The sequence below is a fragment of the Artemia franciscana genome, chromosome 18 (genome assembly GCF_032884065.1).
Source record: "Artemia franciscana chromosome 18, ASM3288406v1, whole genome shotgun sequence".
In the NCBI taxonomy this organism is placed as follows: Eukaryota; Metazoa; Arthropoda; class Branchiopoda; order Anostraca; family Artemiidae; genus Artemia; species Artemia franciscana.
The window spans coordinates 14,292,406-14,320,053 of NC_088880.1; the positions used below are offsets into that span (position 1 = coordinate 14,292,406).

Genomic DNA, 27,648 nt, shown 5'->3' on the forward strand with positions numbered 1-27,648 from the left:
AACTGGTAGTAGATTGGACCGTATATAATTTCTGGGTGATATATTCAAGATGGATCGGTTGGTAAATTCCGTCAATAAAAGGTACAAACTTGGCATTGATTAATGTCATAGAGCACATTTTTGACGTCTTGACTCTTTTCAAGCATCTACTTCTGCTCATTTGACTACAACTATTACGACCTCCAGAAAGCGACCATTAAATTTTTTTTACAAAGTTCGTCATCGATGCTCATCCTGACTTCAAGGAGAATAATATCAAGATGTTTTTCTTTTTCACGTACAAAATTTGGACTTTTTATTTTTTCTTTAATTTGTTCGAACCGCTTCGTTTGTAAAGGTACTTTATTTCTGAGATTTATGTGACATATTTCACGTGAAAAAAATGCCTACCATATCCGTTGCTTCAGAGTGAATGAATTAAACAATAGTACCGCTCAACAAAAATAGCGTTCGATTTCAATGGGAGGAAAGGAACAGCATTAACGCATAGCCTGAATGGGAAAATTACTGCTAATAATTAAAAATGTAAATATTACTGAAACTTACACAAACTTTAGTTTTCAGCCTCAAGTCACTCTTTGTTTCTTCTTCTTTTACTTATTTCCTTATTTATTTTCTTTATTTATTGTTTTCTTTGTGTTTTCTTTATTTATTTCCACCAAGAACATATATAAAAAACGGTAGTGCAGTTAGATATAAAGCAAAGTTTTGGCAATATACGCCAAATTCAGGAATTGTTCTATGTTTTAGAGATTAGCATAAAATAACGAATAATAAAAATTTAACCACTCATATCTTTATTATACACAAAGGGTACTCAGCCACCCTAGCCGAGTGGATGGTAAACTGGAGTTTGTCTTTTGGGACGTGGGTTCGAGGCCTGGCGTTGAGTGGGGGTCACTGATGTGACTGTTAAAGCTCGGCTGCCTGGGATATGGAGCCAATGAGCCTTTGAGGCCTGAGGCTCAATTCAGTTGAATCTATCCAGCTACAAATAAAATAAAAGGGGCTAACACTGTAGTCCATTCTACACTTCAAGCAACACAATTCTCTTTTTTTTTTGCATTATCCTCAGTCTTGGGACAAAAAAAATAACAATAACGATCAAAACAATAACAAATAATAAATTATCATTAATGATAACGGAGATCTGGAACACATCTATATATATAAAAATAAGTTGTCTGTGTGTGTGTGTGTCTGTCGAGTGACGTCATGTGACGACCGGGACACAGGGAATATAAATGACGACCGGGACACAACTACAACGGGGACGCCGGGAGGGGGGCACAGGGGGATATATAAATGACGACGGCGACACAGGGAATGGTCGATTAGCAATCACCATCAACAAAGCTCAAGGGCAATCATTAGAATCATGAGGTATAGATCTGAATACGGATTGTTTTCCCATGGACCATTATATGTTGCATGTTCAAGAGTTGGTAAACCTGACAATCTATTTATATGCACAGACAATGGGACAGCAAAGAATGTTGTATATTCGCAAGTTTTACGTAGTTAAAAACATATATATATATATAAATATCTATCTATATTCACAGGTGGGACATAGGGACACAACTACAATGGCGCGTAACTAATATGACGCGTAACGACTTACGCGCTCGGGGGGGGGCTTGGAGGGGCGCGAAGCGCCCCCACCGACTAGGTGTTGGGGTGGCGCGAAGCGCCACCCCAACAGCTAGTTCTTTATAAAATGAAAATGATCAAGTGACGTCACTATGTTGTATGTGTGATAGAAAACGAAATTCTTGTAAGTTTTGGAACACAAAGCAAACTTGAAAACTATGCCGATTTTTCTTCTTAATTTTATCATAGGTAGTTGCAATAGCAGATAATAAAAATTTAGACTCTCATATCGGTATAATACACAAAGAATTCTAAAAAAAATAGATATTTTTCAAGTTGATCGACATGCTTAATAAAAAAAATCTCTTACTCCTACTATGCATAATTTAGCTAGTAGGAGATATAAAAAGAAATGGACACGGTTAAAAAGCATCTTATATTATTAAAAAATATTTTAGCATATCCTGTAATTCCGATCTGAACTCGATCCCGCATTTCCATCGAAGATGTGAAACCCAAAGACCGAAACAAAATTCGACTCGGTTCAAAATTTAGCTCAACTAAAAAATAAACCGTGAATTGGAATACTTACTTTTTTATCCAGTTCTGAATATTCTCCTGTTACTAGGACGGGTGAGGTGACAGATCTAGAACGCCTACAAAAATAAATTAGTAAGACGAGTTAAATTATATCAGGTTGATTATGGCCTCTGTAATACTACCTAACGGCCTGACAGAAGATAATTGAGTCGAAGAAGATTAGTGACTTTCTGTCAACACGTTCTTATTACTTTTGTCACTGAAAGTGCTTGCAAATGAATAATAACTTTGATTAACAAAGTCAAAATTGGATAAACTAATTTGGCTTAAACAGCTAAATTACATAAAAAATTAAACTTGCAAGTGGTTGGATCACTCCCCACTTGGTAATATAGATTAACGAAAAAAATTAGGACATTTACCCCTGGTTCCCACTGCTGTGTCAATCCCGATACGATTTTTTTTTTTCTGGCAGAACAGACGTACGACAGAATTGGATGGAGGTTCACAAAGAAACGCAGACTTTTGCGTCGCTGCGACAAACTCTAGAAGAATTCAAATCAGGTTCTCAAACTGATTTTTTTTTTTATATCATTTTCATTTTTCAATTTTTTTTTTAAATCAGAACAACGCATGCGATTTAGTATGAGTTGAAATTATTCGACGCATCCGGCATTGCAGTAAAACGGATGCTTTTGCGTCGTTTGTCCCACGATTTGTGTCATTTGTTGCATGTCGTAGGATTTTGCGCAAATTTGCAGCAGTGGCAACCAGGGATTAAGCACGTAGTTCTCCGCTTGAATCTTTAAGATTAAAGTAGAATTTGAAGGACATCGGTGTGCGATCACTTTTTTTTTTTTTTTAAGGTATGCTGTTTACTGGATGCAAGGAATGATGCAGCAGAACAAACATAAAAGGGAGAAGGTTTTTTATTCATTGAACACCTGGAGTTTAAAGACACTTTTTTACACTGCTGCATGATTAAAGAGTAACCTATAACGTGTTAAAAACATATTTATTGAATGGTTGGTAAATAGATATTCATATATATATATATATATATATATATATATATATATATATATATATATATATATATATGTATTTTTCGAATACAGCTCCATATTTTTTTTGTGAAAATTGGTATCTTGGGATATTCTCGCATAAAAAAAAGGATGTAGATGGGTCAGAAGCTATGAGAAAGTTCGTTGAGAAGCTTAATTTTGGTTTTTGTCAATGACGCTTTGTATTATGTTAGCCCATCATATAAGCATGTCTTATGAGAGCATAGACACATTTTCTAATATGGTTCCATATATAGCATAAATAAGATTGTTGAGTTTTCAATGGATCTGTTATTTATATAATATAATGTCCATTGAAACACCCAAAGCACGAAAATTTGCAATTCCAGTTACTATAAATGATGATTCTTTGGAACCAACACATGAACTACCAAAGGTGATAAGATATGAAAACCGACAACCTGGTCCATCAATTTCGACAATATCAAGACGGGCAGCTAAAGCAAAACCCACTGCTAAATTGTCTGAAGTAATCGAAATCCAAAAACGTGTCAAAAATGAAATGAAGAGCAAAGACACGGGCGGTTAGAAGATATGAGGAAATGACAATTAGAACGCGTCAAAAATAAAATGAAGGACAAAGACGCACGTGGCGGTGGCATGTCAAAAATGAAAATTAAGAACAAAGACGAGCGCGGCGGTGGCGTGTCAAAATTGATAATGAAGAACAAAGAGAAAAGCGGTTAGAAGACATTCAACACCAAGCATGTGAGTAAGTCAAAAATGAAAATGAAGAGCAAAGATACACGTGATTAGAAGACATAGGCCTACCGCACCGAATATGCGAATAAGTCAAAAAAGAAAATGAAGACCAACCTGGACAACGAGAACCAAACGTGCCAAAATTGAGAATAGTAGCGATGATGACTGGGTTTTGGATTTTGACATTGATAAAGTCATCAATGCCTACCATACCTTTGCTGAAAAAACAAAGGTTTGATGATATGTATTTCATAATGACGAGAGACAAGCCGAGGTAAAATGAACCAAACAAATTGAAAATGACAGTGATGATAATTGGGTTGTGGATTTTGACATGGATAAGGTCATCAATGCCTACCATAAATTTAAAAATCAAAAACCTGGACTAGAAAAATTGTTGGAAGAAAAAGAAGTTTTTTTCCCAACATCTGAACAATTAAAAGAAACAAAGGCTCGGCGATGCGTCTTTCATAATGACAAAAGACAAGCCGAGGCAAAAGAGGAAGCTTTTGTCCCACCACCTGAAAAATTAAAAGATGCAAAGGTTCTGCGATATGTCTTTCGTAACGACTAAAGACAAGCCGAGTCAAAATTTAAAGGTCCAATAAAACCATATATATAATTTTACAAAGGCACTACTTCTAATTTAAGGTTTATTTGGACCTCATGACATCAAGAAAAGACTCAAATTGTCTGTGTTTAGAAGACAAGCGACAATGGAAATACATGTATAAAAGCCTTTCTAGTGCTGGGGCCCAGTGGTGAAGCCGCAGGTCTCGTGGTACTATATATATATATTTATATATATATATATATATATATATATATATATATATATATATATATATATATATATATATATATATATATATATATATATATATATATATATATATATATATATATATATATATATTACCAAAGATGAAGAGAAATAAATTCAAGTAAATTTTTAAGCTAAGAACTACCATAAATCATTATCAATAAATAAATAAAACCCAGAACGAATAGAAATTTCAATAAATAACCAAGTCAAACTGAAAACGAGCAGATACTGCCACAAAAAAGAATAGGGCTAACAATCCATGTGCCTTTCAAGATTTGAACGAATTCTACATTTTACTAAACATAATCTTTATATCAAGCAATGTGTTTTTATTTTCCGTAACATGAAAAACTAGAAAAAAAAATGAAAAGAACAATTTAAAATTAATTTTCGTTCGTTTTTAATTTACATAGTGATTCTAACTGGCTATATAAGAATCCAGATTTTGGCTTTTTATGTGTTTGACAAAATTTCGCAAAAATGTTTAGTAATATCTTTACTATAATGCTTTGGATTGATGGGTATCGGGAAAAATGTTCAAGTATATGAATTGAAAATCTGAATAATCTTTGGAGTTCTATGGCTGAATGAACTCTAACCCTCATCATGTTACGACTTTGAGTATAGACAATTATTAATCAACTATCCCTCTGCACATCTCCTGAAAGTTTCAATTTAATCTCTTTACGTTTCCTGTGGTTTCGCAGGTACCCCTTTTTGACAACCTTGGATGCACACAGTGAATTTTGACTTGATTTAATTTCTCATTAAAGATGTCCAGACAGTTTTAATACCCTTAGCCGTTCCTGAGATATCGCAGTTATGCCATTCGGACAATAACTAGACGAACACGGTCTCTTTGATAATAGCTGGAGAATGCTGTAGATTGATGAGCATTACGGAAAACATTCATATAAATGGGGTTTGAAAATCTGAATAATCTATGAGGTTCTAGAGAGGTGACAGGATTCTAATCCCCTCTTGTTACGATCTTGAGTATAGATTATCATTAATCAATCACCCTCCCATTGCATTCCCTGAAAATTTCAACCTAATTTTCCTTACATTTCCTGAGGCTTCGCAGGTATAATCATTAATTCGAATTCCAATGCGAGATGTCCAGACAAATTTAACTTAATATTCTTAACCGTTCCTGTGATAGAGACTCCCTTTCAATTTATTAAAATACCAGTACAACATTTTACTATTATGCCATCTAGCTGCATTTTCCAGACACAGGGCAATTTTATCAATGGCCTCCTCTTCACACCTCTTTAGTTCATATTTTAATATTGCCTCCACTATCTCTACATTCCTTTTGTTTTCATATGATCTATCACTCAGATAACTCTTGTACAAACCCCTTCTCCTCTCTATTAAACATAAAGCTTTTTCCCTAATATTCCTAGCCATAGTCTTAGCTCTCTTACCTAAGACACCATTAGCAGCTTCACAAATTGGTTTTCTAAAATTATTCAAACCATCTTCCACATTGTCAAATTTTAAACTCTCAAGTTTAGTATTTAGCTGTTTCTGGAAATTCTCTCTCAAATTCTCATCATGGAGTGTACCAACATCATAACTTCCCGGGAGGTAGTTACCCTTCCAAAATTTCATCTTTAAATTAACCCTAGACACCACTAGATGGTGATCTTTAGTTATAAGATCAATGACAACACTCCTATATACCTAGTATCTTCTATTGATCCTATCAGTCTTCGTTTTATTATAACATAATTAATAAGTTTGCTATCTTACCATCATTTAAGTACCATGTCAACTTATGGGCCACTAGATTGTTATACTTTCAAAATCGCAAAAGTCTGTTGCCATTACTGTTTTCTTTTCCTACACTAAATTTATCTAGCTTAGGATACCATTTATGCCTACTTCTACCGACCTGAGCGTTGGTATCTCCTAGTAAAAACACCATATTTCTACCTGTCTATTTGCTTCTGTAACTGTAAACAAAATTCCTCTGAGTCACTAGTATCTCCGTCAGTGGGTTAAACAGGGGCATATACTGCTATTACTGATACCCTGAATTTTTTAGTTATAAAATGAGCAATTAGTATTTTATTATTAATGCCTTCCCAGCCTAAACAAGACTTTGTAGCTTCCATATTCATCATGAGCCTTAATCCTTGTCTATGTACCTCATCCTTCCTGCCTGAGTAAACAAATTCTATAACGCCTAATTTCATGCTTCCTACATGCTACAATATAGACTGATTAATAGAGACATGCAACTTTTTCCTTTCACCAAACGAACAAACATTACGCAGCGTATAGTGGGTGGGCTATCTTGCGTGTCGCTTTGCTGAGTCACAGAGTTAGGCTGTGAGTTTCAAACCATTCAAATATTTTTTATAATTTCAGTGAATCTTTTTTAATCACATATTTTCAATAGCGGAGGTCTAATAGTGATTTCATGTGTATTACTTTACAAAAACACTTAAGCCTCCATCTACTTAAAAATTCAAAACATGGAAAAGTCCCTAAATTTCGTAACAGTTATAAAACAGCATATTTTCTAGCGGAGAAGGCTTTTTTACGAACCTTAGCCTTCCACTCTGCATCCTGCTGGATTTTCTTTTACGGGTTTTTGCTCCTTTAAGAACATTTCTACGCCGCCCTTGTTGGCTAATCAAGAGCTAGAATAGATGACCTTAATCAGGACCATCGTCTTTCCAGAACGCTATATTCTGTAGCTATTACATAACCATCATTATAACTATCAAACGTTAAATTGCTGTCTATTATTTAAGTTCATTTTAATAGCAAGTGTTTATTGCGAAAATAAATTTTGGGAATTTCTGAAAGAGCTGGAATTGTGCTTAGATAGTGCTTAAAGTTTCGTGTTCATGCAGGTATCATAAAGACAGAAATAAGCTTTAAACAGGCCAGTATCTATTGCATCAAGAACTGTATGCCAAATTTGGTTTTACCGTATAGATGAAGTTGCAATAAAATATACGAAGTAAAATTTTGCAGTGAATAATTAAATTTAGAGTCTTAGATTTAAAGTTCTGATTAAGTCGATAGAGGTTGAACGTATTCGTCATGACTAAGTCTAGCTGTAACGGCAAACTGGGTGCTAAAGCTTGGTTCTCCAATCATTTGTTAGTGGGGAGAGCTGGGTCGAAGAAATTCGTTAGAATTTAATCTATGATTATCATCACCAGGAGATGTCGGATTTAATATCTAGTATATGTCTTTGATCAATAATCACACTGGATTGATCTCCCAATAGAAGCTGTCCCCAGAATACTCCGCTATGAGGAGTTCAATCGTCATAAAGCTGATAACTCTTAAGACTAGCGGCGTATCAACAAAATTCTTTGGTGGTGTAAGTGTCGCAAAAAAGGTCCAAAATAACAGCTCAAGCAACTTGGCTTTGAGCTTCAACCTGGCGTAAACTTGTTTATTAGCAACGCAAATTATCATTATCATGTTACTTGTATTAAATAATAGTCTTTTTTTTTATTTTTGCTCATTTGAGTTGGAAGTTATGGCTTTTCAAGTCTTCGTCATTTATCTCTATCTGTTTTGAATCAGACAAACTTTTTTATGTTTACTTTTTTGTCTGTGGTTTTATTTTTTTCATCATTTTGTATTTTACACCTTTAAGCATTGTTTTCACATTAAGACAACCCTCAAAACTTTCCTATTCTTCTTGTTTTGGTCACTGGCTGCAAATTTTCCGCGTTCTATGTCCATTTTCTTATTACTGGTGTTCAACGCCTCAAGGATTGTTTCTTAGCATACACGTCCAAAATAATCCTTTTGTAGTGGTGGTGGGGGACAAAGTGACCGAAACGTCAAGACAAATTTGATTCAAATAAAAACTATTCTAAAATCGTGCAATTGGTTGGATATTAGAGCGGGCACCAACCTCTCCCTTTTGCAAATATGTCTGTCCCTTGGCCCCGTCCCCAAAATACGGAGACTGATAGTGGTATTCCAAATTAACACGCTAATCATGCGAGTATTTATGGCACGCAGGTTTTTAGTTCAACAGCATTTTTGATTGATCAAAGGGAACTTCTTGTACATAAAAGGAATGTAAAAGTGAACCATACAAATCTAACATGGAAATGAGTGATTTTTAACACGTTTGAAAGGCAGCCAAGTGTAGATTCAAAATTTTAATGAATGAGTTCATTAAGAATATGAAAAGATAAACCGGCTGAATAACGAGTCAATTGCATGATTGTAGCGTGCTTTTTTGCCATGAATTAGCATTCAGTGAAGTTAATCTAGCTTGAAGAAATAGATGTTAAAAAACTGTGTGATTTAGCTAAATCATTTCTCTATAAAAATGTCATTATGGAATGAATGAAGCTCTCGGATATTAGGCAGAATAATTTTCTGTTTAGATGGTAACAGTGGCATCAATTTGCAAAAATTTAATGGGGGGATCAAAATAAATATTTCAATATAAGAAGGGGGGCAACTTTGTGATTTTTTTTCACTTTTGAATGATATTATCAAAAACAGCTTTTTCAGCAAAAATGCCGCAAATAAATATATCTTTTAAAATTCTGCAGGGTAAGCAAAAATCCATGGGACACAGATCCCTTGCCCTGTCCATTACTACCACTTGATGGTAAAGCTTCAAACATGTCGACAAAATACGTCCTTTGGTGTATTTTTGACAAAAATGTGGATTTTCTTTTTATCTATGATGTAGAAGCACTTGTATAGTTATTGTAGTCTTGCTCCTAGTTTAAATCTAGTTTAAATATTAGTTAAATAGGAAGTCTGGATGTATTATATGGTACACACTCGAGAATTTGTAAGATGAGACAATAGCCGGTTTTCACGGTCTTTATACCAGACAATTAGCTTCGGCTCGGTGGAAAACTACATTGTAGCTATATCTTAATTAAATATTTAGTTGATATTTTGGTAAGGTTATGTATTTAATATAATGCGTCCTGTGCAGCCCCACTACCATAATTCTTTGTTGTAGTTTTCATAATTTTGTTACTAAGGTATTGTATTCTTATTATATTTTGTTTGATTTCATTAGCATTCACCAAACTTCACTTCTCGACTGTGTACCATATAATACGTCAGTACCGAAAGTCTGTTCGTAAAAGTCATTATGAGTAAATGTCGTATAATTATTACATAATTACAAATATCAAAAATGATAATTATAGGCCATGACACTGACAAAATTCAATGTACGGAAAACTGACTTCACAAAAATCGTACTTGCAAGACTCATCCCAGCAGAAGTTGACTGAACAAAATTAAATTGAACAACAATTTTTGTAGCGACAACTTGTCACTGCTGATTACTGAAGGAAGTACCGAAGTGATGGAGGTGGTGTTGGTAGACAGCACTTTATAGGGTTATTTTATGGTATTAATTAGCATTAATGATCCATGCGGCAGATTCAACGACGAAGACGTCATTGTTGATGATAGAAGTGGGCATGTTCCAGGTTTCTTGGTAGGCAGTACCCACAGCGCATTTTCTCCCCTGAGCCAGTTTTCCCATGACGAGTTGTCTGGCAATCCAATTTTCCATGGGTTGGTTTTTCTATGGGTAAGTTTTTTGGGGGGCTGGGCTTTACAGGGTTTGAGTTTTATGGGCTGAATTTGGCGCGGGTTGAGTTTGGCTGCAATGATTTTGTGTTTATGCATGGTTTGAGTTTAGTGGATTGACTTTTATATGAGTTCGTTTAGACGGAATCATACGCTACTATTGTCTGTTTTTTCTTTTTTTTTCTTTTTAGACATTATCTTTAACATTTACATTAATGGTTTAGCCAATTGCACTATAGACAAAGTTATTCATTGTTTTTGCGTTTTTAGAACATTAGTTTTGTTTTCACAGCAAATTAATTAGTTTTGTATTCAAAATTAATTTTGTATTAAACTAAAAAATTAGTTTTGTATTCACAGCAAATTATATTAATGTTTGCGACAATAGATTCGTCATCAAATCACGTGTCTAAAGACAACTTGTAATGAAAGTCTAAGTAATAAGACTTAAACCCTGCTCAACTCATTGGCTCTCTACTCAATATAGAGAGATTATATTAAAAACAATTATCTAGAAATATTAATAATACTTTTAAACATTTGGTCTGATTTAACTTTGAGTCGTTTAACCACTGCTCTCGGCTGTGGCAAGTTCAAAAGCTTTAATGGACATAAATACATATTAAAACTAAGATTCTTGGCCCATATCATTAACAGAGTATTCCACTGATTGGTCTGACCCTTTTAATTTGTGTCATGTAACATATCACCTTTTGAATTAGCATAGTCCTTTCGTGGACATTCTAATGACACTAACACCTAACAACCTGACAATTTTAACCATTTAACCTGACGATAACCTGACAATCTATCTAATAGAAAGGTTGTCCACTTACAAAAATTGTTCACACTAAATATACGCACAACCTGGTGGATTGATCGGTGAAAGTTTGGTGAAGGTTTGCCGCATGTTCTGCAAAGTTTGCCATGCGGGGCAAACATTGGTTTTAAACGAAGCAGAAAGTGCCTCGAAGAGTGGTGTCAGAACCCGAAATTCAGCGGGGTAAAATTAATTTTTCAACATTTAGTGGGGGGGGGGGATAATTTGCAGTATATTTCATTTTTTTTCGTGGATATACATCAAAAAAGGCATTTTCAAACTTTGGGAGGGGAAAATCTAGTGGGAACAGCCTCTCCCTAATTGACACCACTAGCCTCGAGTGACAGAACATGTGGTGTCTTGAAGTCTACACCTAGCGGTATAAAGTAGACAATTCCTGTGAAAAAAACCGCGTTTTTGAAAACAAACAGTTTTTGACTAACGCTACAAAAATCACCCATCTATAGTATTTTTTAAGGCTCACCCATCATCTCTTGACTGAGATAAAGTACCTAGGATGTCGTCATCATTACGCTCGTATAGCTGACGATCAATATCCCTTTCTAATTGAATTAAGGCAGGAGCATCCATGCCCAGAAGAGCAGCTTTCCTTCCCACATCAAGTAGGCACAGGACAACATTCCGTGGCTGGCTTTGAAGGACTAAAAAATGGAAAGGTAAATGTACTCAACTGATTAAATAATAAATATCATATCTCAGGTAAATTTGCATTTTTTTTACATTTATTTGCTAGGTAGATGATGAACACATTACTTGATGAGCCTTTTAATTCAGATTCAAAATCTTGTAATCACTACCGTCATAAATGTATACCTTCCCATCCCTAAAAAAGGCCAGATATACATGGCTATATATCTGGCACTAGGTTATGTACAAAGCTTAGCTCATTTAATATCTATCTTCTATATATATAAAAATAAGTTGTCTGTGGATGGATGGATGGATGTGTCAGGTGACGTCACCTGAAAAAACTGGATCAGGTGACGTCAAAACTGAAAAAACTAAAAAAAGGCAAAAACTACAAAAAAAACTAAAAACTAATAAAAAAAATAAAAAAGCTAAAAAACTAAAAAAACTATAAAGGTAAAAACCAATAAAAAACTAAAAAAAAAAACTGAAAAAACTAAAAAAAGGCAAAAACTACAAAAAAAACTAAAAACTAATAAAAAAAGTAAAAAAGCTAAAAAACTAAAAAAACTAAAAAAAGGTAAAAAACTAAAAAAAATAAAAAATAAAAAAAAAATAAAAAAAAGGAAAAAACTGAAAAATAAGCTAAAATAAAGGTAAAAACCAATAAAAAACTAAAAAAAAAAAGGAAAAAACTAATAAATGACGACACTCAAAGAGAAAAAAAAGGCAAAAACTACAAAAAAAACTAAAAACTAATAAAAAAGCTAAAAAACTAAAAAAACTAAAAAAAGGCAAAAACTACAAAAAAAACTAAAAACTAATAAAAAAGCTAAAAAACTAAAAAAACTAAAAAAAAGGCAAAAACTACAAAAAAACTAAAAACTAATAAAAAAAATAAAAAAGCTAAAAAACTAAAAAAAACTAAAAAAACTAAAAAAAGGTAAAAAACTAAAAAAACTAAAAACTAAAAAAAACTAAAAAAGGTAAAAACTAAAAGAACTAAAAAAGAAAAAAATAAATGACGACACTCAAAGAGAAAGCGACCAGGACAAAAGGAATGTTCGATTAGCAATCAACAAAGCACCGGGACACAGGGAGTATAAATGACGACCCGGGGGAAACAGGGGGATATAAATGACGACCGGGACAAAAAAACTAAAAAGAAAAAAAAACTAAAAACTAATAAAAAAACTAAAAAATCTAAAAATCTAAATAAGCTAAAAAAGAAAAAAAAAGGAAAAAAATAAAGGAGAAAAACAAAACTAAAAAACGAATGTATATACAGACCGGGACACCGGGATACAAATGACGACCGGGACCCGGGACACAGGGAATATAAATGACGACCGGGACACAGGGACACAACTCCGGTACACCGGGATACAAATGACGACCGGGACACAGGGAATATAAATGACGACCGGGACACAGGGACACAACTACAACGGGGACACCGGGGGAAACAGGGGGATATAAATGACGACCGGGACAAAAAAACTAAAAAGAAAAAAAAACTAAAAACTAATAAAAAAAACTAAAAAATCTAAAAATCTAAATAAGCTAAAAAAGAAAAAAAAGGAAAAAAATAAAGGAGAAAAACAAAACTAAAAAACGAATGTATATACAGACCGGGACACCGGGATACAAATGACGACCGGGACCCGGGACACAGGGAATATAAATGACGACCGGGACACAGGGACACAACTACAACGGGGACACCGGGGGAAACAGGGGGATGTAAATGACGACCGGGACACCGGGACAGGGAATGGTCGATTAGCAATCACCATCAACAAAGCTCAAGGGCAATCATTAGAATCATGAGGTATAGATCTGAATACAGATTGTTTTCCCATGGACCATTATATGTTGCATGTTCAAGAGTCGGTAAACCTGACAATCTATTTATATGCAAAGACAATGGGACAGCAAAGAATGTTGTATATTCGCAAGTTTTACGTAGTTAAAACCATATATATATATCTATCTATATTCACAGGTGGGACATAGGGACACAACTACAATGGCGCGTAACTATTATGGCGCGTAACGACTTACGCGCGCGGGGTTACCAACTCAGCTACTTCGGCTTGAATACATTCGTTTTTGAATTGGTATATGATGAAATAATTCAGACGTCATATGTGGACAGACAGACAGACACACAAACAAACAACTTATTTATTTATATATATATATATATATATATATATATATATATATATATATATATATATATATATATATATATATATATATATATATATATATATATATATATATATATATATATATATATATATATATATATATATATATATATATATATGTCAGATTAGATTAGTTCATGTTACATTTGGTACTAAATATCAGAAATGGGTTAAAAACCTAGTCTGAGCTGACATTATCCAACCTGGCCTCACATCATCAGCAGTAAAACATTTTTACTGCTGAAGATAAACACTGTATATGTGTTCGAAATATCCAGTTAAATAATTTTATATCTGTTCACTGTCAATAAAAAGGTATCATCCCTATTTTGAACTGTTTTACTTTCGAATTGGAATTAAAACTATGTGCATCTTCCCTGTAAATATATTTTCCAAATAAAGGTTTAGTTTATTTCCGTGTAACCTTCTTTTTTTCATCAGTAGAGAGGCTGATTTTACACGTTTATCAGTTTGAAAATGGCCTTGAAATTATATTTTCAAAGAGCTTTTTCGTGAAGTAATAAAACGTTAGGTGTTGCAATTTTCACTCTTAAAATTTATTATGTCTCACAAATCCTTGTTTTATACTCACGACACAGAAAAATAAACAATAACAACTCATAGCACGTAACTGGTATAACGAATTTAGGTTTTTAAAAAGCAGTTGCTATGAGAGCTGTTCCGTCGTAGAAAAAAGCCCATTATAGGTGTTAGTGTGAGGGTTCTAATCAATTTTTTTCAACACAATTCAGTAGCCATCAGGGCTGCCGCCCCTTTTAATTTATCACTATTTCCATTGTTTTTTATATTGTCTAAAAATCACTAAATCAGCACATAAACCACTATATTACTGAAAAAATCACTAAATCAACCGAAAATTCTCTAAAATTTACTGATTTTTTTTTTCGCCAGGTGGCAACCGTGGTAACAATTTCCCTTTTGGTGTAAAAAAGGTACTTTAGAAAAAGTCTTTTCCAAATTTTTTCACTGTCTGCGACTTTTCCCTGCGTATTTCCCACTAGCCTATCCTTTAATTAGAATTTCACATTTTATTAATTTATTGTTGTATCAATCCGTAATATATCAATATAAAACAAATACAAGTGAGATAAATGTGTGCCGTTACAAGCGTCGGTCAAACGCCAACAGAAAGGGGGTAATTTGAATTTTTAAAGACACGGTTAAGAATTCTTTAGATCAAACATTTAGTCTTTAGAAAGTCTTCGGGTGTTCCTTAGACTGTGGGGGGGGGGTATGATTTTTAACCTTAAGTGATGCGGCTTAAGATTACGGCAGGGAATCAAGTAATGACCAAATGTCAATTTTCGAAGAAGCAAATTATTTTGGAAAATTTCAAATTTTTTTCAAAAACTATTCGAAAATTTTTGAGTATCCTTTTTAGTCTGTGCACGATACATCGGGTCGTATATTTGGCCTAGCGGTAAAAATCTTAAGAGCCTTGAATTAAAATTTTTCTATTTAGTTACATTCATGTCATGTTTGAAACGACAGGTCTCTACAATTTATCCCATATTTTCAATCTAATTTCACGTATTTTCGCTTCTTTTTCTTTTCTTTTTTTGAGTTGATCCTCATTCATTTAAATCACTTTTGTTATATTTCAAAGACTGTTAGCAAAAATTTAAATTTGATTGATCGGTTAGTTGATTTCTTATAGGACACTAGGCCAGACAATCAAAAGATTTTAATTTTACCTTCAAACTTTATACCTTGATTAATTTGATCAATCTGACGGAGAAAGCATAAAATCAAATTATCCATAATGTACAATTGTTCTAGTGTTCTAGCTAGAACCCTAGTATATTCAAGGTCGGTATCCTTCATCTAATTCGGAACTTTGTCGATCATTGAAACAATTTTCAAGCTCCCTTGGTCGAGTGAGACATCTTGGACTTCTTTGGTCGAGTTAGACATCTTTGGACTACAAACAATCTCATTGTTTGTATCGTTTTCATATGTTTAAATGTAGTCTAAGTGTCTATATTGACAAATAACTCTTTATTGGAAAATCCAAACCTTATTTTGTTGTTCTTTTTCATCACGTACTTCGTCCAGTTTGTTTCAAAGGCAATTACAGCTAATAATGCAATTTTTTTTCTTTTGAAAGATTAACTCCTACACGACTGCTCCTAAATAATTCTTGAATACCTCTGAAGGGCTGTGATCAGGGTTACCACCTACACTGGAAGCATTTCCTCACTCTATATCTGTAATTCCTTACAGCAGTGAGCACAGCTTAGATACCAATATACAGTTATGAAAACTCCTATCTTGCCCACGAGAAGCTTTTGGTACAGAGCTCTGAACTTGGCGCCTCCTCCAAGCCCGCGCTCCGAAGCGTAGATCGTACTACAACACCATAGGCAGGAACGCAATTTTGTTGTGTTGCATACACATCTTAGATACCAATATTGGTATCTAAGCTGTACTGCCAGTTTCCTGTCTCCAGCCGCTAGCATCGCTACCGCGCACTGTGTCCCAAAAATAAATCGAGTTTTCATAACTGTATTGGTATCTAAGCTTTGGCAGTGAGAAAAATTCATTCTTGCCGAAATTGGCCGCTTTAATTCTACCCTACTAAGTTTTGCCATAATTAAACTTCCTCTGCCATACTTTTGATCTTAGAATAAGGAGGGAAAGAGATCTAGACAGAGGGAGGTTAGAGTGAGAGGGAGATAAACTTTTCAAAATTTATCAGAAAAAAAGAATTTATGATTGCATTGCCTTTTTATACAGTGTAGGCTGGTAGTTATTTTCACGCTTGCACTCAAAATACTGCTGATAAATGGCTTTTCGCCGTAACTTTCTATCCAAGCAACTCTAATGATTTCTAATCTCCTCAATATAATATCTTTAAAAACTAGAATGGTTATTTCTTAAAACCTAAAGCACTGACAATTTGGTACATTTCGGATTGTCATCTTAAAGGCTAAATTACTCCCTCCGCTCCATAGAGAGTGGGTCTCAAAATTTTAGGAATTTAGTAGGAATTTTAAGAGTTTATTCTAAGATAAAATTGTTATTTTATAGTTATCATGACTAGTCATGATATAGTTATCATGACTAGTTCATGACTTTGAAGTCATGAACTAGATGAGTTCGATTTGCAGAGGCCAACCCAATATTTTTAGTTTTAGAGCCACTAAATGATAATCCATCCTTTTAGAGCGTTGTTATTCTATTTACCTTCATTTCAGCACTTCTTTTAAAGGGTGCACGAAGTATTTTTGGCGGTCCAACTAAGAAAAAGTCCAAAGGAAATAGTTTAAAAAGTAACTTTACATCCATTACTCACTGGATAAGATGAGTAAATATTTACCATGATTACGGAAATACGATGAGAATTTTGGACAAAGGGAGAATGGACTCCCTGCAATAATGCTCTGATTACGTAAAAGAACCAGCTTACTTGAATGGGTTTTAAAGATTAACTAAAAAGATGGGGCTTTGATTACATAATTGTCCCCTCTATTTACGTAAAAGACGTTATGACTAACTTTTAGCGGTTCAACTAATAACACCATTGTCTTTGTGTAGCTGTCATTCATTTCCAAAAAAAGATATCCGAATTCCACAGGGAGGGAAGATATAGGAAACAAGTGGGGTTAGGGAATTTTTTAGTTGCACCAATACTATCAAATTAGAAGCTTTATCTTTAATAATGTTGGTTTAACGTTTTATTTTTAACTTTACGTAAAATTACTTCAAGTTCGTCCAAGACGAAAGAAAAATAGGTTTGGTGTGTAAGTTGTACAGATAAATAGATTTGCTACAATGGAAATAAGATCACTAGGAAGAATATGGGAGCTGTATTGATTTTATAACAGTGATTTGATTTGGATTATACTAGTCCTGTACACGTCGTGCCAGAATAAGGTGTCACTTGTGCCAAAAAATATCTCAACATTGGGCAAGGAGTAGCCAGGTATTGTACTAAAACAGATACCCAGCCCTAAAGCCCCCCCCCCCCCGCCAAAAAAATAACAACTTTGAAATACATGCAAAGAAAAAGATGGGAAAAGCCTTTAAAATAGGGTAAAGGAGGGTTGCAGTCTGTCATTCTTACTAAAAGGAATCCATAGAGTAACTCACCCAAACCTTCGCTTTCAAAGAGGACACTTTCGTTGATTCCCAGATTTCTGCAAAAATCCAGAAAATTGCAAGCATTTTCACGTGAAAAGAAACTTTTTCTTGGTGCTCTTTCCCAACATTTGATTTTCTTCATAGGAACAGTCTAAAAACAGAAGAAGTTCAGTCAATAATCACCGAAATTTAGATCAAATATGCTTATGAATAGAAATAAGAAAACTTAAAGTGTTGATTAAAGACCCAAGTTAATAATTGCTTTCATTCCACAATTTGCTAACATATATGGGTATCTTAGGGGCAAAGGTAGGTATTCCTCATAGAAAACTTACAGCAACCATAGAAAGGTTTTCCAACATGAGTATAAGGCTAAGTTCAGATAAAAAAACAAAACAAAAACATTGTCCTCTGCAGCTGGCCAGTCCCCTTGTCACTTCCAAAGAAAGATCCCTAGCCGTGACCATACCAACAGGTGCAACACAAGAAGATGTATAGGAATAAATTTAAAACTGTTTTGTTCTTATGAGGGAAAACTTTTGGGGACCATGCCTTACTTTTTGGGGGGAGGGATAGAATTTGTCAAAGAATCAAAAGGAATGAAGTCAAATATAAGGAAATTATGCAATCAGTGAGATTTATGGAATTAAGCAAGAATATCAGCAAAAATATACAGATGTATTGTTCTATAAAAGATAATGATTCTAGAAACTTTTTGCCAAAGCGTAGACACCTTCGAATAAGATGGTTCTAAGCTGATGACCTGCTTAGAACCGCTATCAGATAAGCTAGAGTCTATCCAATCAGAATTATGACGATCGCTTTTCATACCGTGAAATATTAACAGAATAGAAAAATATAACGCAGGTAATCGTCCGTACGTAGAGAGCACGGGGAATCCAAGTCCGCTCCTTGAATTCTCACGATTTTCACGGTTTATTCATGTTATGTCTCGTAATTTTCCACAACTCCCCTTGTGCTCGTGCTTTGACGATTTAAGGACGTCTACTTAATCCTACCAAAAAAATCGATACAAATGTGCCAGCGTGAATAAATAAAGCATTTGGTCTTTTTGAGGCAATCAGTGAAATTTTAACTGTTTTCTTCCCACCCTTTTCCTCAAAAACAAGTTTTGGTACAATATGTTTTCTGATTTTTAAGAATCCTCTTTGGATCAATCATACAGTTCGTGGCTACTAGGCCCAATAGCAACGGAAACTTTAAAAAAGGAATTTTGATTAATGCATCAAATGAATTGCCATTTTCTGCTGATTTTAAATATATGAAATTTGTTAAGTTTAATGTTACTCATCAAAAGCTAGGAGCCTGAGAAAATTCCCTGATTTTGAAAAAGGGAGGAAAAATACGAAAAAGTCAGGGGATTAAAGAACATTGTAGAGGTTTCAAGCTCCTTGCAAAAATTTGGAATTCAGTATTTTCTTGCGAGAAGAAAGATCACAATTGTGTGTTTATTTGGTATTGTTTTTTTTTCCAGGGGATCATTGTAATCTAACCAATGGTCCTAAAAACTCATTAGAGGCCTCATTCACAAAGAAATTCAAAGTTCAAGTGCCCTTTTTAAGTGACGAAAAAGATTAGAGAGCAACTAATTCCCTTGCCACACCCCTTTTTGCAAAGATTGACCGAATCCGTTGATTTTGAATTAAAACCGTTGAATTGAAAAACAGTTGATTTTGGCATCAAGCCAGGGCTAATTGTAGAAGAAAAGCAAGACAGATAGTCAAGACGATTGAGTGAGAGGCAAATCTAAATTTTGAGATAGCCAGTTTGTTTGACATAGTTGACTAACTAAGCTTCCAGGGATGACATGATCCCCCCCAGAGCCCCTTAGGAAAGAGCTGTGAGTTATGAGATCTACCCATTGTTTACACACAGTATTTGTTGTCAGAAAGCATAAAGACTTTTTATTTGGGGGGGGGGATGAATTTACAGGGAGAATTTTCCCCGCGGAGTAAAATTTCTGGGAAATTTTCCAGGGGCAATTTTGCACGGGGATTTTTCAGAATTTGTATACGTAATTCTTTGTATTTGTCTTTGGGACTCAATTTTATATGTAAATATGTTCCGGGTGAATTATTGGGGGGATTTTCTACGAGAAGGCAATTATCTAGAAATAATTTTCCTGGTGGGTGTGATTTTCTGTGGGAGAAAATTTCCTTTGATAGAGAGGTACTGATTTTTGGCATGATTTGAAAAAGCGACCAAAAACTGAATAAAACATATTTCCGAGGTAATACCTTAAATTAGGTATTCTGTTTCTAAGAACACACTGCCCTTTTATGACGAATAAATAAAAGTTCAAAAGAGGATAAGCCTTCTTATTAGAAATTAAAAACAAATACAAAAAAACTGCATATTTCAACCACATTCACTAGCATTTCGATTAGATGACGACCACTGGGGGATGTGGTCAAAATATTCGGATTTTTTGTATCTGTTTTCACTGTCTAATATAAGGACTTAACCTCATTTAAACTTTTATATATTTGAATAAAAAAAATTATTTCAAATGAAAACAAGAAAAATTTCCAAATAGAATTGTCCGTAGAAAATTTTTGGGAAAATTTTGAGCAATGATAAAATTATCCGAGGAATTTTTTTTTTTGGGGGGGGGGTGATTTTTCGTGGTATTAATTTTCTGTGAGGATATGTTTGGGAGGAAGCAGGTTCCACAGAGAAGTAGTTGAATGAGGGGGCTGCCACCTCCTCAATTCCTTGCTCTTTACGCTGAAGTTTTACTTCTTTATCCTGTATTTTCAGAACGAGTTTTGAAGCACAAGGGCCGTTAAATTGGAAAATTAAGCTTTTTTATACTGAAAAAAAATTAGCACAAAGACCAAGGGATTGGGGAGGGGTAGCCCCCTCATTTATGAATAATTTCCATTTGTTTTAATTTTAAATGTTCCTCCTTTCTTTAGGTCGGAAAACGTTGTTTTTTCTTATATTTAATCTTAATGAAAGCTTCTTCTGTCCATCCGAAGTATACTAGAATGGCAAAATATTGTTGTGTCCAAAAAAAGGGGTACCTCACATTTTCCTAGCACTACACGAGGGCAATGATAAAATTTTTAAGATTTTACAGAATATTTCTTTTTTCAAGAATTTGAACCAGAAAATAACTAAATATTTTAGTATTTTGTGCATTTACATCAGTATTTAGTGCATAAAATCAGTCTTAATATGCTTTGAACTAGAGGTGTTACAGCTCAGGTCATGTCTTCCACTCTTAGGAAGCAGCTATGCCTCTGAAACGTTACCAGTCGATTGAGACCCTGTGGAGGATTCACGACACGTTCAAATTCATTTCCTAAAAAAGAATGATTTGCATTTTTTAGTTTGTAGTCATTATCTGAGTTTCAAGACTTAATGCAGTTATTTTATGGTGCGCTGCTGCACAATATTGATTGATATATCATCCTCCAAGGTTTTCTAGAAGTAATTTGAAGGTATTGCAATAACACCCCAGAGGTTTTAGTCTTTTTGCTACCCATTATAATTCAAAAAATTTAATACCTGACACGAACTATATACCGGTTATGTTTTTTACTGTAAGCATAAATGTTTCAAAAAGCTAAGTACTCTAATTAGATAGCCTTCTACTACCATAACAGGATTTACCTGACATTTACTATATGTTTCATAAATATCAGGTGTATTTTTACAAGGTAATAGCCAAATTTATTACCAGGAAAAAAAAGAAAATGAAAAGATTTGCCTGACAACCCTGTCAGGCGGAAGTTATTAACCTTAGTTACTAATTTTCTCCTCTCCTTTTTAGACGAACTCATACAACATAAAGTGGATTTTAAATCGCAGCTCACTAGATACAACTATGGAGATGATAATTATTCATTTTAGCGTTAACTACATCCAAAAGGCATCTGAGCTCGCTGCGGAATACAAATGCTTTTGCAATAAAATTCTGGCAATGCATTAAATCTAACTTACAAAAGCAAGGTTTTAAATTATTTTTTTCGTAATTTACTGACAGAGATTTTTTTTTTGCCAGAGATCTTTGCAATCAATAAGGAGAGGGGATATTTCTAGTGCAAACTAAAAGATTTCCGTTACATGTTACTATTAGGCGGCCGAGAAGATTTGCATGGTAAGAATGGAGCAAGTTGAAAAGTCTTAGGTATTACAGGCTAGTTTTTATTTTATTCTTTGTGAGATGATACTCATTTATGTATCACAGATTTCTATCTGTTTGTTTTCGTGGCTTTTTTTGCAATAAATACTTTTATAAGATAATTTCATGTGCTTGCTTGCCGTAAGGCGGAGTTAAAGCGTAAACCTCCGGAGTCATATATCAATTGTTTCCTCAATGCGGTGCTATAATTTTTTTTAGAAATTAATATAGGCTTCTGTAATTTTCCATTTTTAAAAACGATCTAGATAGGTAATAACTTTGGCAAAATTGTTTTACCCTCCCAGCCCCCTTAATAATTTTCATAAATATTCGACTGGCTGAAATTAGAGAACCCAGAAGGCTGAAAGCCTTGAGCATAAGAAGAAAGAGTTTGAAACGCAATTTGTTTGTTAGCAAATCAGTTGATTCCAAGCCTTTAGAAAAAAAAAAAATCGAATTTGACAACTGTGAAATGCCCCAAGGATTCTTAATTGCTCCACATTAAATGCCAGGGTTGCCAGGGTAGAAAAATTACAATAATAATTTGTAAACCGTGGGACTGAGCTTTATTCGGTGATTATTGTCCGTGTAAAAATATTGTTTTTAGCAAGATAATCTTTCGTTTTTCGGTGTTAAAAAACCTCTAAATAGGTCACGACGGTAGAAAATCTGTTTAGGGCCTTAACTAATTTTGGAAAACCATTTTCCATATTAATGACGTTAAGGATATCCAGACGTCCAATATTCTTATGGTTTTACTTTCCGCTGCGAAAAAAAATAAGATAAAATTACAGTTGTTTTGCGAAAGAGATTAAAAAAAAAAATGTTTTTCGTCAAACAAAGCTCGATCCCCTGGTGCTTAGTGATATTTAAAAAATAAAAAATTAAATTTTTTTTTAACTGAAAGTAAGGAGTGACATTAAAACTTAAACAAACAGAAATTATTCCGTATATGAAAGGGGCTGTCCCCTCCTCAACGCCCCGCTCTTCACGCTTAAGTTTTTTATTGTTTTATTGAGTAGAGTTGTGAGAAAGATTCAAACTTTAGCGTAAAGAGCGGGGCGTTGAGGAGGGGACAGCCCCTTTCATATACGGAATCATTTCTGTTAATTATAAGTTTTAATGTCGCTCCTTACTTTCAGTCAAAAAAACCTTTTTTATTTGATTTCTGGACGTTTTTGAAGTTATACAGACTTTGATTTTGACTCGCCGTACATGAATAATTAAAGCAAAATTTGTATATTAATGTGATTTTGACTCGTCGTACATGAATAATCAAAGCAAAATTTGTATATTAATTTAACTTTTTTTGGCTAAATGGCTTTCTCAAAGTTTGACGATGATCGGACGATTTTGAGAAAAAAGCAGCGGGGAGGGGCTTGGTTGCCCTCCAAATTTTTTGGTTACTTAAAAAGGCCACTAGAACTTTTAATTTGATCTAAGGACGTTTTTATTAGTAATAAATGCACGTAACTTACGAATTAACTTACGCAACGAACTTCCATATTCGTATATTTTTATTACGTAAATGAGGGGGTTTGCCCCCTCGTCAATGCCTCACTCTTTACGCTAAAGTTCGAATTTTGTTCCGATTATTTAAGAATGATCCCTATATCACAAAGGCTGTTTAATTAGAATAAATAGCTCTTTGAAATTACTAAAAATACTTTAGTGTAAAGAGCGACGTATTAAGGAGGGAACGAACACCCTCATGTACGTAATAATTTCTATCCGTTTTAATTTTTAATGTTGCACTTTACTTTGAGCTGAAAAAATTTGTTTATTTATTTAATTTCTCATTATTTTTTTAAATAATGCTAGAAAATCCAACACCCCGTTCATGGAAATTCTCTTCCCCCATGAACAATTCCTCCATTGAAAGATCCTCCCACGTAACACCCTACCCCTCACACCGCCGACACCAGAAAAATCTTGTAAACAATGGACAAAGTTCATAACTTGGAGCCTTCCCCCGCGGAATCTGGGGAATTAGTCGTCTGCAAAGAAATAGTTATTTGATTTTTCGACTATGCTAAACAAAAAGGCTATCTCAGAATTTTGATCCGGTGACTTTGGGGAAAAATGAGCGTGGAAGGGGGCCTAGTTGCCCTCTAATTTTTTGGTCACTTAAAAAGGTACTAGAACTTTGAATTTCCGTTGGAATGAGTCCTCTCGCAACATTTTAGGACCATTGGGTCGATACGATCACCCCTGGGAAAAAAACATATAAACACGCATGCGTGATCTTTCTTCTGGCAAAAAGTACAAAATTTATATTTTTGTAGATAGGAGCTTGAAACATATACAGTAGTGTTCTCGGATACGCTGAATCTGATGGTGTGGTTTTCATTAAGATTCTTTGACTTTTAGGGGGTATTTCCCCCTTTTTTTGACAACCTGGGTCGAGTTTTTTCTCAGGCTCGTAACTTATATATTTAAAACTAGCACAAAAATCCAATACTTTTGATGTATCTATTGATATCAAAATTCCGTTTTTTAGAGTTTCTGTTACTTACCATCGAGCCGGGTCGCTCCTTACTACATTTCGTTACCATAAACTGTTTGATATTGGACAAAGAGCGATCCAAATATCTAAAAAGAATTTGGATAGCTAAAGGTCGTGTCCGACGTTTTAAGACGTCCAAGTCAATTACCGAATCTTTTCCTAATCTGCTCTAAAGGGAGGTTCAGCATGATAGTGTATGTCATTAGGATCGATGTATGATTAAACATAAATTGTCCCGCTATTCCTCCCTTTTATTAAAGTTCAGAAAACAGTCATAGGTAATTATTTAAGAGGTTTCAAAATGCTGGGTATGACCTTTAGGGATAACAAGGACGAAATGCTTCAACAGATCTAACTTTTATGCTGATTCCAAGTATGCTACAATCATTAATTTTGACTTTTAGCTTTACTTGCAACTAATGCTACTAACAACTCACTGCAGCACCGATCCGTCTGAGATCAACACAACTGCGCACACGCCTCATCCATTCCAATCCATTCAAAACTTATCTCTGTAAACCCTCCCAAGAATTTCAAGTCTCCGTTATATCATTTCATATGACCTCTTTCTACCCTATTCAGAGCAATCTGCTTTTCACTTTGTCTTAAATAAATGGTCGAAAGGACGATATTTGCAATCTGTAATCCTCCATCCGAAGGCGTCCTAGTCATCTCAACCTTTCCCCTCATTAAAGCCCTAGAAAGTGGATTGAACCACATCTTTTATCCGACTTACTGTTTGAAATACAGTCATTCAAACGGGTACCTAAAACTATCCGTATATAATTCTTCTGGAAAACATCTCATAAATACTCCTCCGTTTAATCATATTATAATCCTCCGTCTAAGACTATCATTACGATCCAGGTTAGTGAAGCAATCCACTTGACCACTCTTTATCCAGAATCACCTTCATTTATTCCTAGTCAAATCGACTTAGTCTGAACTAGCATGAATTGTCAAACCTATGTTGCACCCAAACCTCCTCAAAACTCCTCAAAAACTCTCAAAACCTCCAACAAATTATTTCGTTGAAAAAATTGAGTGGCTAATTTTTTTTTTTCTTGAACAGTCAAATAATCGGCATAATCGAAGTTCAGGAAAGTTTTCCCTTCCCACTTGATTCAAAAGAGGGTAAAAACCCCTAAAAAGGGGACATATTCGGAAGAGAGCGGATCCTAACGCAAATTCAATGTTTTTATGCCCCCTTTTTAAATTACTATACAGCGTAGGGCCGACTTGTGCCATTTTGTACCATAAAACAACGATTTTGGCCAAAACAGGGCCAAACACTTTCCCAGTGACGATTTTGAGATTGCCAATCAGTTTAAATCCATCTAAAACTAAGTTTGTAACCTATCGATTTCAGAGGGTATTAAATAAAAAAAACAAGTTTTTTAAATAAAAGTAAGGAGCAACATTAAAGCTTAAAACGAACAGGAATTACTCCGTATATGAAAGGGGCTTTTCCTCCTCAACGCCTCGCTCTTTACGCTAAAGTTTGACTCTTTCTCATAACTCTGTTTTTTAAACAGTAAGAAACTTTAGCGTAAAGGGCAGGGCGTTGAGGAGGAAAAGCCCCTTTCATATACGGAGTAATTTCTGTTCGTTTTAAGCTTTAATGTTACTCCTTACTTTCATCTAAAAAAATCTTGTTTTTTTATTTAATTTCTGGACGTTTTTGAATTAAGGCATGTTTTAATCTTGGCTCTCTGCACATTAATGATCAAAACGAAATTTGCATATTAATTGATTGCAATTAATCGGAAGATTTTGAGAAAAAAGGAGCGAGGGAGGAGGCCTAGTTGCCCTCCAATTTTTTGATTACTTAAAAAAGCAACTAGAACTTTTAATTTTTTACAAACGTTTTCATTGGTAAAAAGTATACCTAACTTACGAATTAACTTACGTAACGAACTTCTATATCCGTATGTTTTTATTGCGTATATGAGGGGGTTCAACCCTCGTCGATACCTCGCTCTTTACAATAAAGCTTAAATTTTGTTCCAATTCCTTAACAATGACCTCTGAATCGCAAAGGTCGTAGAATAAATAGTCGAAATTACTAAAAATACTTTAGCGTAAAGAGTGAGGTATAACGAGGAGGTAAACCCCTCATATGCCTAACAATTTTTGTTCGTTTTAAGTTTTAATGCTGCTCCTTACTTTCAGTAGAAAAACTTTTCATATTTATTGTTTCATTGTTTTTTCAAATAATGCTAGAAGATCCTGCATCCCCTTAATTGAAATTCTCTTCCCCCATGAGAAGTTTCTCCATGGAAGTTTCTTCCACGTAGCCCCCCCATCAAATATCCCCCTAAAACAAAAAATCCCCCTGAAAACGTCTATACACTTCCAAGTAACCATTACTATGTGTAAAAACAAAAAGGGTCAAAGTTCGTAACTTGCAGCCCCTCCCACGGGGACTGCGGGGGAGTAAGTCGTCCCTAAAGACATAGTTATTAGGTTTTTCGACTATGGTTAGTAAAATGGCTATCTCAGAATTTTGACCCGGTGACTTTTGGGAAAAAATGAGCGTGGGAGGGGGCCTAGGTACCCTCCAATTTTTTTGGTCACTTAAAAAGGGCACTATAACTTTTAATTTCCGTTAGAATGAGCCCTCTCGTGAAATTCTAGGACCACTCAATCGATACGTTCATCCCTGGAAAAAAATATAATAAATAAATAAACACGCATCCATGACCTGTCTTCTGGCAAAAAAAAAAAAATGCGAAATTCCACATTCTTGTAGATAGGAGCTTGAAACTTCTACAACAAGGTTCTCTGATACGCTGAATCTGATGGTGTGATTTTTGTTAAGATTGTATGACTTTTAGGGGGTGTTTCCCCCTATTTTCTAAAATGAGGCAAATATTCTCAGGCTCGTGATGGGTATAAC

General features: G+C 34.5%; 2 protein-coding genes across 2 annotated transcripts in view; one reads left to right on the forward strand and one right to left on the reverse strand.

Moving 5' to 3' along the window:
• Positions 1–3,134, forward strand: part of LOC136038651 (elongation factor Ts, mitochondrial-like) — a 56,287-nt gene extending 53,153 nt beyond the window's left edge. Inside the window, exon 6 of the mRNA XM_065721901.1 lies at positions 3,000–3,134. Within this exon, the coding sequence (XP_065577973.1) occupies positions 3,000–3,028 (29 nt within the window). The 3' untranslated portion in view covers positions 3,029–3,134. The remainder of the gene's footprint in view (positions 1–2,999) is intronic.
• LOC136038650 (GAS2-like protein 3) overlaps positions 1–27,648 on the reverse strand; it is a 119,240-nt gene that overhangs the window by 4,988 nt on the left and 86,604 nt on the right. Inside the window, exons 4-6 of the mRNA XM_065721900.1 lie at positions 18,103–18,244; positions 11,610–11,787; positions 2,186–2,249 (exon numbers count right to left, since the gene is read on the reverse strand). Of these exons, the coding sequence (XP_065577972.1) occupies positions 2,186–2,249; positions 11,610–11,787; positions 18,103–18,244 (384 nt within the window). The remainder of the gene's footprint in view (positions 1–2,185; positions 2,250–11,609; positions 11,788–18,102; positions 18,245–27,648) is intronic.